Raw genomic sequence first — 13564 nt, forward strand, 5'->3', positions numbered from 1 at the left:
GTGTGTTAAAAAAAAAAATTATTATTATTATTAGCGCTGCAATTAAGGATTATTTTTCATTAGCAGTTTATCCATCAATTATTTAGGTTTTTTAAAAATTTATTATAAATGAAAAAAAAATAGTGTCCAAAGTCAACTTTTCAAATTGCTTTTTTTTTGTCTGACCAGCAGTCAAACCCTAAACATTTCGGTTGACAATAATATTAAACAAAAAAGCAGCTAATCTTTATACCGAGGAAGCTGAAATCAGAGAATATTTTGCTTGAAAAATTATAATTTTCTGACAATCTACTAATTGATTAATCAACTAATTGTTACAGCTGTTTTCCAGATATTATTTTGAGTATCTACCCAACTGTATCAGGTGGATAATAAAAAAAACACTGTAGCACTATGACCACCCAAAGCGGTCCTACCTGCGCCTGGGAGTGAACACGGTCCTTTGTGCGCTTGGCTAACTGCGGGTGTCCCCTTCTGCTCAGCTTTACGGCTTGCTGCTCTCATCTTGCACAGATTACCGTACGTTTTCCCGTCGCTTCCACACACTTCATGCTCCATCTTACACCGGCAGACCCCCTTGGAGCCTCGCCGTCTCCTCGCAGCGAGCAGCGAGCACTCCAGGCCATCCCCGCAGGGCAGGTCGTTTTTGCGGCCGCATGGGTCTCCCTCGCGCGGGGAACACACCAGGCAGCAGTTACATCTGTCCGGGACATAGCCGTCGGGACAACTGGGGCTCGGACACGACCCCACATCGCACCGGGAGGCGCACTTGTCAGAGCGCACAGCTCCTGTGAGGTCGTGCGTAAAGAGAAACACCGTTGCAAGTAAAAGCAACTGCATTGTGATGAATTTGAACAGCGCCAGAAAGTTGGTATGGATTTATTCCTTACGCCGTCATATTAAATATTTCTCTCCAAACATCCAACAGCTTGTTTCTTTGTGTTCAGGTCCAAAATAATTAAAAGTAGCTCTACTGGTTACTTCACTCCACGGAGCTATGGTCTGTTTGAAAATGTATTAGGCATATGAATCTCGCGTTCTAAGATCTCTGTATATTTTGTCTCCGGACATTGCGAGTCATCGCTGCCTGCATATTTTGACAGGCCTGTGACCCACATCACTTAGTTTTGTCCGGCACTGGAGCCGGCGTGCCACTCATGAAATGAAACAGATAATGCGCACCATCTAGTGTCAACACAAACACATTACAACACAATTTAAAAGCGGCCTCTCAGCAATGAAGAGTTTAGGGTCTTTTCCTCATCCAGCCCTCAGGCCAATTATTTTGCACTGAATTGATTAATGACATATTGAACATGGAGATAAAATGGAACAAGAGATTCTACAAGACATGTTTAAAAATGTTTTTAAAAAGGAAATAAATTTACAGATTTGTAAAAAAACAAAACAAAAAAACAAAAAAAAGAACAAAGAACAAGAAAACCTGTAAATGCTTCGACTCGACCAGGCTTTTTTTGACCTGAGGTTATATTATACTCACTTTAGCAGGTCGCAGCTTCTTCACAAGGGGGAGCTGTTCGGTCATTATCAGAATAGACTGGTTAGAAAGTAGGTGCCTTTGACTTAATGCGGGGCTGCACAGTGCTGACTTAACGTGATGCATGCTGGACTTAAAATAAGGCATGCTGGTTATACAATGTTGTCCAACTTTCGCTGGCGCTGCATAATGTCACCATGTCACACGACATTAAAACCTGGCAGGAGCAAGGCGACCGCATTTGCTTTTCCCCAGCTGCACCAAATGGGATGCATCTAAGAGCACCAGCAGTTTACACCCACAGTTGTAAAATTGTTGATATGCCATCTAGCTGGTGTTTTTTGTGTGCTAAATAAGTAGGAAATAGGTCATATTCAAACAAATAATTTAAAATAGCCCCTTTCTTTACCACAGCCTGCCACTGTGTGATCTTAATCCTTTTGAGCTATATTCATGAAAAAGCTATATTCACATGAAACACTGAACATTGTGTGTTTCTAAACCAATTATTATTTAGAATATAGGACAGATTTACTTAAAACATTGCTGATGTAAACAAGCAGTGTTCTGCATCAGAAAAAAAATAGCTTTTGTTAGGCTGCTGTATAATATTACTTTACCTCTCAGTCAGTCTGAAACTGAAAAACAGCATTTTGAATTTATTTAAATTGCGCCTTTACAAATTGTGCCTTAAATTTAGCATCTGGGAAACATTTTCCACATGGTGGCAGTGTTATGCTGTGTGCCCCCCTTCTTCCTACTGCTGACAGGCACTGGTCATGCTGCCACACTTTTCCACATTTTATTTCCTCTCCAGATGTGTGCTGCACCTCGCTCGGTATGTGTGGTTCCTGCCTTTGTCTAAACGGATGAGTATGTGCGGTGAAACTTTTAAACTACTCCATTTCCGTGTCACTGCTGGGGAGGAGCATACTGTGGAGGAAGTATGTATTCTTTTTGCACATGCAGAGAGAGCATCTCTTCATCAATGCCTCCATTAAAACCATTATCAGTCTAACCTGTAGCATGAACTGCAAGAATGTGGATCTCCATTTCAAGGAAGACAGGGAAATGCTGTGTTGTTGGTATAGTATCACTACTTATTAAAGCTATTGATTAGCAGCATAACCTTGGTGGTGAACCATGCTAAATAATATAGGCATTAGCCAAATCCCCATTTTCCTGTCTATAGGATGCAAGAGGGCTGAAACAATTACACAATTGATCAATCTGTCGATAATTGCAAACACATTGGATCATCAGTTTGTCAAGAAAAATAGCCAAACATTCACTAGTTTCAGCGTCCCAAATGTGAGGATTTGCTGCTTCACTCAGTTTATTGTAAATTGAATATCTCTGATTGTTAGGACCAAAGCAAATTGGACTCTGGGAAATTGTGATGGTAATTTTTCTAACACTATAGACCAAGTGATAACTCGATGAATAGAAGAAAAAAACACAGTCAATCCTGAAAACAATTGTTAGTTGCATACCAAGCGGAAAAACACTTATCCCGAGGGTATAACAAACTGAAAAGACCCATAATGCACTGAAGCATTGAAATGTTAATCAAATAGGTGAGGTTCACTGTATATTCAGATGTCATGCAAATTAGCTTAGTGCCTACCTCAAAAAGTTAACAGACAGCACAATACAGGAGGTATCGCCAGGTTGGTCTGTTATTAGTAGCTGCCTTTGGCTTGAGGCATTGCTGTTTCCATCACCAGTTAATCGTAAACGTAAACAAGTCCCGCCCAAGTTATCTTAGCTCTGCTGAACACACCTTATCAAGTAAATACCAGAACCATACCAGAATTGTAATACTCTGTGTACCATGTTGTTTTCTCAGCAGACTGACAGAATTTCATGATGATCGTATTCCTTACGCGATCACCAGCGTTTTTCTGAGAAACTGTAACATATACAATGGACCAAGACAAAAATCAAATTTCCCAATTTTTATTTTTCATCTGTTAAATATACAACTTTTCTCATACAATCATTGAGTTGGATTAAAAATTTCAAGATGCATATATAAGAAAACACAACAGCATCGAAATATTGTCCTTCCGTTTTGTTTTTCCTCTTCAGATATTGTACTGTAAAGGGGAGGGATGAGGTGCCATCCCCCATGCCACGAGGTTCAAGAGAAAGCTGCTTGCCAGCAATTAAATACATGTCAAACAACAAATACATTCATTGTTACCGGAAAAGTCTATTTTTTTGACAGCATTCACTCGTTTTGAAATGCTTAGGAGCAAGAATCTGTATAGAAATCCTAAACAGATTACATTCAAGCAATGTGTGTATTACTAGTCCTCCTTCTCCAAGTTTCATATTCAAGTTTCAACAATTACTTTTCTTGAGGCTTTTAAAATTTCCTTCCACAAACAGATTTTGGCAGTAGTGAGAGTTGAAGACACTGACTTTGTGTTTGTTCACCAGATGTGGTTTTGAAAACTAACACTGGGTAAAGAGCGGTTTGACCCAGTTGTGTAGCACTAGTCAAACACTTCCAGCAGTGCAGGAGCACATCTTTATTTTAATAAGTAATCCTACAAGGCAAAGCTAAAATCTTTAGACTTTATCCCAGACCAGGAACAAGACTGTCTGGATCTGTGAAACCAGTCCTTTAGATTCCCAAACACCACCACAGATCTGTTACTTTGTGGTTTGGAAGTGCATGTTCTTTGGCCATTAGCCCCACTATTAGACCCTGCAAGAGACTTTAGTAGGTACTTTGGGTGGGTTGAAAAAAAAAAAATTCCTTTCTGCCTCCTAACAATAAACAAAGCCCACCTCTGTGGAAAGGCCGATTATCCAATCAAGTCACCATGGTAACCACAAACAGCCCCAAGGTCTCTGAGAGACACTGGTATGCCAATCGCTCCAGCTCCAATGCTTCTCTCCTCACAAAATGAGGAATGGTCCTAAACCCACTTCCTTCACAAAACATTCCTAATCTTACTTTCCTCATCCATGTCTTCCTCTTCATTTCTTTCCTTGCCAAGGAAATAAGCAGCCTCCAGTGTGATGTTCACATCTTCTCCCTCGCCTCCTGACTTCAGGACAAAAAAGGGCAGAAGTCTCTCCTCAGCTTCACTCCTCACACATCCCTGACTACCAGGAGGAGAAAAAGGGCCGCTTGCAGTGGAAGGTTTGTGTGAAGGCGTTGCCAAGTGTGACCACACGTCCCTGGCCGCCTGAGCGGCTGCGCTCCACTACAACCCGGGGCATCTGCACCAACTGGATGGGGCTCTTCCCGTCCTTCAGCGCCTGGGTCAGGTTCAATACCTGTTGACAAATAGGATTGTTGATGTATGAAATAGAGAAACCATGCAAGCGGTTTATATTTCATTCCGAGAACTGGTGCATCTGTTGCATTTGAGAGTGTCTGTGAGGTTAAGCATCTATGAAATCTAAAGCAACGTGGATTAAGCCAGTAGAAAAGAATATATCTTCATTGTCCACCAGGGTGTAAATTTGTCTTCAGCTCACTAAACAAAAGAAGCATAGAAGACAGACAAGATCACATAACACATTAAAAACAGTTCATGTCAATGTCTGTGGCTTCAGTCTCATCAGTCACTTTGTAGATTTAAAGCTGGGGCTGGAAACATTTGAGAAACTAGCAAGAGACAGCAAGATTTTGTATCCAACTGAAAAAAACCCAGCCCCTCCCTTTAGGCCTCCCTTCATAGCCACTCCTCCAAAACACATGTTCATGTGAAGTAGTGCAAAGGTGCTTATTAGAGTCATGTGACAGCCTCAGACACCAGATCTTTTTTCCATTTAAGTGTCAGAGCATTTGATTTATCGATTGCTATCGGAATCTTAACAAATATTACAAAAAAATGCTTCTGAAATAAACTGCCTAGTCCAGGTTTATCTAATTATTTAAAAAAAATCACTTCAATACTGAATCAATCAAAAAGGTTTCTAATGTTTCAATGAATTGTTTTAGCTCTAATGGTAATAAAAGACAGCATCATGGTGCCTAAACAGACAAAACACTGGGCACTGTAAATTAAGAGAACTACCTCAAAAAAGAGACTTGTTCTACGGAAGTACAATCAGATGTTTCTTTGCCCACTTTAATCATTATGCTTTAACACACTTAGTGTCATTAATCCAAAGAGGAAAAAGAACAGCAGGGGTAGAGGTGAGGCGCAGAATAGAAGGAGGCAGGGGTGTAGAGGGTGGAGGGTGAGAACTTAGGTTGAGATGAGTGGTTGTGCAGTTAGAGCAAACAACAGATGTGACTGAAAGTGGGGCACGGAGGAGAGAAAGGAGAGCGAGGTAGGATATAATAGGAAAGAACACAAAGGAGACACAGAAAAGGCAGAGAGACTAAACAACAGTCAGAAATACTCTTAAAAAAAAACTCACCTGTCCCCTCATTACAGACATCTGTCTCTCAAACATGGTTTTGTCAAAGCCTTTATCGGTCTGAAGAGAAAAAGAATAACTCCAGTTAGCAGGTGTCCTGTGTCACCAAAAGTGCACGTGTTACTTTGCTGCCAAACAGCTGTTTGTTTATTAAAGAATCTTAATGTGTGTGTAAACAGAGAAAAGGAGAGACAGAAAAAATAAATAAATAAATAAATAAAGGTATGAGGTGGTTTATACCTTGAACATCTCATAGAGGTCCTCACAAAGGTCCTGGACAAAGTTCATGTCAGAGAGGCGGGATAGCACCAGTTCTCTGGTCTCCTGGGAAAAGGCCACCTTGGCCTGGGGGAGCCATGCCCAGTGGAATGGGTCTAATGGAGGGAGACAACACAACAGTACGCTTCGTCAGAAGGGTCACGGGTCTATAACAGAGTCCAGACAGTCGAGTTATATGATCTTAATGCTGATCTGGCGGCTCTATCTTTATATTTACAGTACAGATGTGAGAGTGGTATCGATATTCTCGTCAAAGTTTCAAGCAGGAAAGCATATACGCTGAACAAAATTATAAACTCAACACTTCTGTTTTTGCACATTTTCAAGTGGCCTTTTATTGTGGCCAGCCTAAAGCACACCTGTGCAATACCCATGCTGTCTGATCAGCATCTTCATATGCCACACATGTGAGGTGGATGGATTATCTCGGCAAAGGGGAAGTGCTCACTAACACAGATTTTGACAGATTTGTGAACAAGATTTGAGAGAAATAGGCCTTTAGTGTACATAGAGAAAGTCTTAGATCTTTGAGTTCAGCTCAAAAACAAAAGTGTTGCATTTATAATTCTGTTCAGCGTATTTCCCAAGATGTCAAAGATTTCTTTAACCCATCATCAGCCTGATTGAGAACAGCTTTGAAATTTAAAGAACAAGTATCTAAAACTCCTTTCTTGTCTTTCACATATTAAAAGTATTACTATATACGCTATTATCATTATAATTATTTAAATAAATAATTTCTCTATGTTATGCTCTGGTAACTTGTGATGGCTATTTGCCATTTTACAGACTAAATAACAAAAAAAGAAGAATCCAGGATGACCGCTGTTCACACCACTATTAGTAAGGTTTGACAGAGACAGCAAGTGCTAAAGACATGACTGAAGAGAGGCGAGGAAGGAAAGAGACCAACATACAGGCTCTCCATTCGTCCGGGTGTTTAAAGGGGAAGGCCAGGCCATTGTCGATTGCTGCAATCTTGATGCAGGAGTCTGAATTATTCTCTGGCCACTCTTCATCCTGCAGAGAGGGGGAGAGAGGATTAGAGAAGTCATCACCATCAAGTGACTGAATGATTAATGACTGATGACCAGACCTGTTATTGATCACTGTCAAAAGCCGATTAATTGGACAGAGAGATGGCAACCTTTGCTCATTTATCAATACATGGCAAATAATGATTGATGATAGGGAGTCAGACAGCGTTCTGGTTGCTGCAACCAGCAAAGTCACTGGGGCACTGGTTTGTTCCAGACCTGCAATATCAAAGCTATTGTCTGTCTATGTGGGCCCCTGTGTGTCCTGTGTGTGAATGACTGACCGAGTGTGTTTGTTTACACTTTTTGTGTGCTAAGAGGAAAATGAATCCACATGCCAGCAGTTCAGTCATGACAAAAAATGTTCTAGGAGTCTCAGCACACTTAAGTATGTGTGGATTTAACCTCACCTTTTGTTCCTCTCCTCCTTCACCTGGCTTCTCATACTTGATCAACCAGTTGTCATTCCCGCGATCTTAACAGGAAGACAAAGAGAAAATGGAGTCGAGTAAGAGGAGGTTTTCATTCGAAGGTGAGGCCAGAGAGCACAGTTAGACAGCTTTCAAAATGACTGGCCATGATGACAAGTGCAAATTCAATGTAACACGCTAATGAACATGCAAATATGCCGACAATGTCAACAAGCAACTATGAAGTGTGAAAGAACAGCGGTGACAATGACGGTAAATGGCTACCACACTGTGTTAAAATGTCCACACAGACGGGGCCTCACCTGTGTTTCTGATGACATAGTCCAACACCACCAGCCGCTCAAACTGTGACTGCAGCTGCTTCCTGATGTTCTCTGGCAGAGGTTCTGCCTCAAAGCGCCGCAGCCAGTAATCCGCTTCACGGTAACCCTCCACAAACAGCTGAAATGAGCCCACCTGGAAAAAAACACACCACAGAACACATCACATACACACAACAAAAAAATTATAAATCGTACTGCGGCGTTACTGTGAAAATAGTAGACAGTTTGCTAGTATAGTAATGATTTGGTGCAGTGATGTAAAATGTGAAATTATGATGGCAACAGGCCAATATGTCAGCAATGCATGACAGCTGAAATATGAAACCAAGTTCCTCATACTACTTCCTGAACACATTTTTTCAGCCACCCTTTCACAACGTCAAATATCTACAAAGCTGTAGATCATCAAGAAGGCAGCCTCACAACACACTGTTATACATGTTTTTGATTAAATATATGGTACACTATGAAAGAGATAAGAATACACTAACCCTCTTAAATGTTTAGAAAATAAAACAATTTAAAGCAAAGATGACATGTATGCCTTCTCTTTTTTCCCCAAGTTTATTTTTTGGCATTTCAATGAACCTCGGACTCTACCAGGTGAGCTGCTGGGTGCCCCTTTATGCTTCCTCTGACCTATTTATTTCAATAAACCTGTCTTTTCAGGGAACACAAAGACAGACAGTGTGGCCCGATTCCTTTTACAGCCTTCTGCCAGGCCTGCCTCAGCAGCTATTCTGAGCCCTCCACTCACTGAGACAACAACTCTTTCATTACATAATGACGTGACAGCAGACCATGTATACGAACATGAAAAAAAACAACACAAAACCATAAATATGTTGAAAACAAAAAATATGTTAGTTTTACAATTATATCAGTATATACAACAACATTAATATACCACACAGGAATTAACAAGAAAAGTGTTTCCTCATACAAAACAGCTAAAGGTTGGTGACATTAGACTGTTACCACTGTTACCTTGGGTGGCAGGCCCACTCTGTGGAAGCGTCGTCCCACCTTGGGGACTTTCTCTAAGGCATACTTCTTCCCCCTAGATTTGGCTCTGTCGATGGCGCTGTAGTGGAACGTCTCACTAGCCAGATACACCACCTGATAAAAAAAGGAAGATGCTCAGTTAACACTGGTTTAGTTACTCCTTGTGAACCTCCACTGGAAAGTTTCTCCTACAGCTAGAATGTAACATAATCTATGTCAAGGTTCAATCAGGTGTTCACTCAGTATTCTCTTTCAATACATTTATTCAGAAATTTGTTTTATTTCAGTTAAGTTGTTCAGTTTAAATTGTGGAGGCATGATGAAAATTGTAATTCTTTACAATAACATGCATAAACATTAGGAGCCCTCACCTTTGTTTTCGGCACCACCCCCAGACCGAGCTTGGTATCAACCAGTGAGGCGGCAGCCTCTGAAAGGTAACCCTGGTTAGGCAACAAGCAGCCTCGGCCGAAACAACACGGACAGCACAGCTAATGACAGAGGGAAAGAGTTAGAGGGCAACCATGAAACCGTGAGAAACCTGTTTTTACTGGAGTGTTGTGACATGTCTGCTTATACTCCTTCAGACTGTTCAGACAAAAACATAAAACATGTGACACAGTGTACCTTGTGAAAATATTTGGTCCATTTGGGGTTCAGGTGACCGTAAGGTTCCTCTGACTTTGGCTTGAAAACACCAATGATTTTCTGTAGAAGAAAAAGAGAATGATAAAAAGTGTTACATCAAAATGCCTTACATACATTTGGCACACGGCAACAGTGGGAAAACACAGCACACACAGGGGCATAACTGCGACACAAATAGCCAATTGCAATTTTATGTGACCTTTAAAGAACAAGACTGAAGAACCACACATTAAGACACGTTATAAGAAACAAATGTGAAGTGACAGAGATGCCGCCAACAAGTTAGAGATCAATATCTTTTCCCTGTAGCGTACAATAAACTTGTTAATGTGATGCTCATCATGCACGCTGCCTATCTGTTATCAATCGGAGCATCAATGGCTGCATAATTGAGCGAGTCTCCACTGTAGAGTCCTCCTCCTGTGAACTTTGCAACTCCTCACCTCTTGTTCACTCCTTTTAGCTCCGTGACTCTGCTCAACAGCAACACAGAACCACCTCACAGGGAGCTTACAGTCAGCTAAATGTCTTAAAGCTAGCGCGTTTAATGGCCAGCTAGCATTTCTAAACTAGCTGGATGAATCTGAACGGGAAATGGGAATATAGAAAAAAAAACAGTAAAAGATAAATGTTTTAAAGCTATTTTCAGTCCATGATCCATGGTCCGTCCTCTCCTCCCCTCCGCATTTATCAGTGTCATTCCCTCCTCACCCCTTTTGAGTCTTTGACAAAGTAGCTCCCACTGGAACCCTGGGAAATCCTCTCTGGAAAGAAGGAATTTTCGATAGCTTGTTCCGCCCTTTGGATGATATCTGCAAACTCGGGATCCTCAGGGAAATGGTTGAAGTCCCCACTGTTGGTACCTAAAATGGGAAAAAGTTCAGATTAATATTCATATTTACATTGTGGGCAATCAGACACAGTAAAATAGCAATGGCTTTACTCAAAGAATGGAACAATGATAATGCATCTTTATGCCACTATCAAAATATGGCATTAAAAAACATAATGTTGCAGTTTAAATGTGTTGGTAATACAGTTTAGCAAACCTCAGAGCATAATCAGGAAAGACCCTTCATTCCTAGACCATCGGCATCACTGCATCAAACAATTACAGGAACACTCGTAACTGCAACACAATTGTAATATTCCTGGTACCGTTTCTACAAATTGCATGCTGAAACAAAATGTTAAAGGGATTATGAATAGTAAAGTAGAAAGTACATCATGAACAGGATTAAGAAGCAAAAAGTGAAATCAGGAGGAATCATTTTAAAGTCTGAAGTCTCAATCAGAGATGACTGTAGCTTGCCCCCATCACCCTAACCATCTCATCACGGTTCACTACTGAAAACATGGCAACAGTCCTCCTGTCCCCTGTGCCGTAGCATAAAAAAGGAGCAGATTGCCACTAAAGTAAATCCCTTTTAAATTTGTGTATGAATAATGAATAATATTTTTCTAGGTCACCTTTGTGAAACCCATCTTATGCGCTATTGCTTTATACAAAGTGTTAAAAAAAAAAGGGAATACATTTTTTAGAAAGCCCCTAAAAAACAAATTTATAAGATGCATTAAATGTATGTACACAATTAACTGAAAATCATAACAATCATTTATCATCATTAAATAATGCATATTTCTATGCTTATAAGCGAATCTACATGTCAGAATTACCCACTATACTCATTTTACTCATTATACGTCATATCATGCAATTTGTATGTGAAACTGGAGACATCCATCTAGTCTCTAAACCGCTTATCCATGGGAGACTGGAACTGTTCCCAGCACACACTGGGTGAGAGATGGGCTACAACCTGCACAGGTGGCTAGTCTATAACACACACACACACACGGGCAATTTAGAATCACTATGTCACCCAATCAGCAGGCAATTTAGAATCACTATGTCACCCAATCAGCAGTCTTTGGATTGTGGGATGAAACCCACAGAGGCACAGAGAGAACATGCAAACTCCACACAAAAAGGGTCCAGTTGGTGAGTGGATTTAAACCCAGTACCTTCTTGTTGTGAAGCGACAGAGCTAAATGACTCAGCCACTTGCCGGAAAATGGCATTTGCTATTGCCTTGCAGATCTAAAATAACTCTTTGGATGCCACTGCTTTCTGATGGATACGGGGTGCCAAATATTCCTTTGATGACGGCCCAATCTTATGACATGAGCTCCATATGCTCTGTAGCAGTCACACTAAAGTCACAGTGGGATGCAAGAAGGGATGAAGGAACAGACACAGGGAGGAGGGAAGGAAGAATGGACAAACAGACAGGAGGACAGTTAACATGCCATTTGTCACAGAGAGATAAGGATAGAAAGATAGCTTTGAAGCTAATTAAACAGAAGGAAGGACAGAACAGAAATATGACATCAGGGACCTGGATTATTTAAAAAGTAGATTCGGGTCAGGGTTTTGCTAGCCATGTAGCCCACCTACACCTGGCAAAATGCATTAAAATGTCCTATCATTGTCTGTTTAGAGTCAGAATCAAACAGTCTTGAATTATACAGGAGGCCTCTAAAGGACTTCCACCCACACTGTTTTTGTTCCCATGTTGAATGATATGTGCCTACGTGTATTGTTCATTTTTCTCTCACCACATACTACTGCATTTTTTATGTTTTCAAGGTCTTTGCATGAGGTGCACTTCAAAGTAGTATTAGTTGCTACCAATACTACTATACTGTTTTAATCAAGTGCGGTTCCATTTGGAAATTGTTAGGCCAAGTTTATGATATAAAATAATTAAAACCATGTCTTAAGGGGGAGCCTGAAAGTAGAGCACTCGATATTTTAAGATCCACTGTAAACAGGACAAACTTCACCAGCAGGTCAGACCTCTTACAGCGAATTTCCTCAAGACTCGACTGCCAGCCCTCCTGATGAACCAAATATGCATTAACTTCAGCTATGAACTGACACACACATTTTACATGAGTAGAGATTACAAACTCAGATCTTGATGTATGTATGTATGTAATTTATGAGCATTGTAATCCTCCAAGTGGAAAATGCTAGCCCCCCCCGGGAGGCCTTGTAGTTGATGTACAGTGACTGAAGGGGTGTGGACATCAAGGTAACTTTTTGGTGGTCTGCAGGGAAGCTGACTGTTATTTAAAAACATCTTGACTTTAATATGGAAATAACACTGTGTCAACACAGACCTAAAGATAGACAGTGATAAAGACCTGCTGGATGCCTTTGATATACTTCACAACTTCTCTGCGAGTAAGACACAGTTGACACAATATTTGATCTTCAATTAATTTCCAACAATAGATGAAATCTGTGAATTTATTCAGTTGTCTTGCTTGATGATGGATGTAAACTTGCACTGGATTGTACTGTTGATAAAATTGTATAACAATGTCACTGTGTACTAGTGACGGTAGGAGGCAGGAATCTCTCTCTTTCCAATATTCCCATTCCGCAAGAAGCCAAGCAGAGTGAAGGTAAATAATACCCATGCATACCTCCTCTCTCCCCTGTTCATCTCCATCATGCACTGTACCGGACTACAGAATGTTTGCTTGTTTGTCTGTTTGCTTGCACATTTAATATCTGTCTCTCAGAGCTCTTGGTCAGTTACTGGGCCCAACAGACCTCAGTCACAGCAGGAGTGCAGCTCACTCAGAGCCCTCTAGAGTAAATGCAAATGTAAATGCTCCGTACTTGTATAGCGCCTTTCTAGTCTTTTCGACCACTCAAAGCGCTTTTACACTACATCTGCATTCACCAGTCACACACATTCATACACTGAGCCTAAGTGCTCAAACAGAAACTAACATTCACACTCATTCATACACTGGCGGAATAGCCGCCAGGGGCAAATCGGGGTTCAGTATCTTGCCCAAGGACACTTCGACACGCAACCAGGAAGCCAGGGATCGAACCGCCGACCTTCCGATTAACAGCCAACCCGCTCTACCTCC

The 13564-nt window shown here is 40.9% G+C and overlaps 1 protein-coding gene across 1 annotated transcript in view; it reads right to left on the reverse strand.

Annotated features, from left to right (window-relative positions):
• Positions 1-3441: 3441 nt before the first annotated feature.
• Positions 3442-13564, reverse strand: part of pi4k2b (phosphatidylinositol 4-kinase type 2 beta) — a 13449-nt gene continuing 3326 nt past the window's right edge. Inside the window, exons 2-11 of the mRNA XM_046048128.1 lie at positions 10322-10473; positions 9590-9670; positions 9334-9453; positions 8945-9076; positions 7937-8090; positions 7614-7678; positions 7084-7186; positions 6128-6261; positions 5888-5947; positions 3442-4792 (exon numbers count right to left, since the gene is read on the reverse strand). Of these exons, the coding sequence (XP_045904084.1) occupies positions 4619-4792; positions 5888-5947; positions 6128-6261; positions 7084-7186; positions 7614-7678; positions 7937-8090; positions 8945-9076; positions 9334-9453; positions 9590-9670; positions 10322-10473 (1175 nt within the window). The 3' untranslated portion in view covers positions 3442-4618. The remainder of the gene's footprint in view (positions 4793-5887; positions 5948-6127; positions 6262-7083; positions 7187-7613; positions 7679-7936; positions 8091-8944; positions 9077-9333; positions 9454-9589; positions 9671-10321; positions 10474-13564) is intronic.

This window comes from Micropterus dolomieu, linkage group LG04, assembly GCF_021292245.1.
Source record: "Micropterus dolomieu isolate WLL.071019.BEF.003 ecotype Adirondacks linkage group LG04, ASM2129224v1, whole genome shotgun sequence".
Lineage (NCBI taxonomy): Eukaryota > Metazoa > Chordata > Actinopteri > Centrarchiformes > Centrarchidae > Micropterus > Micropterus dolomieu.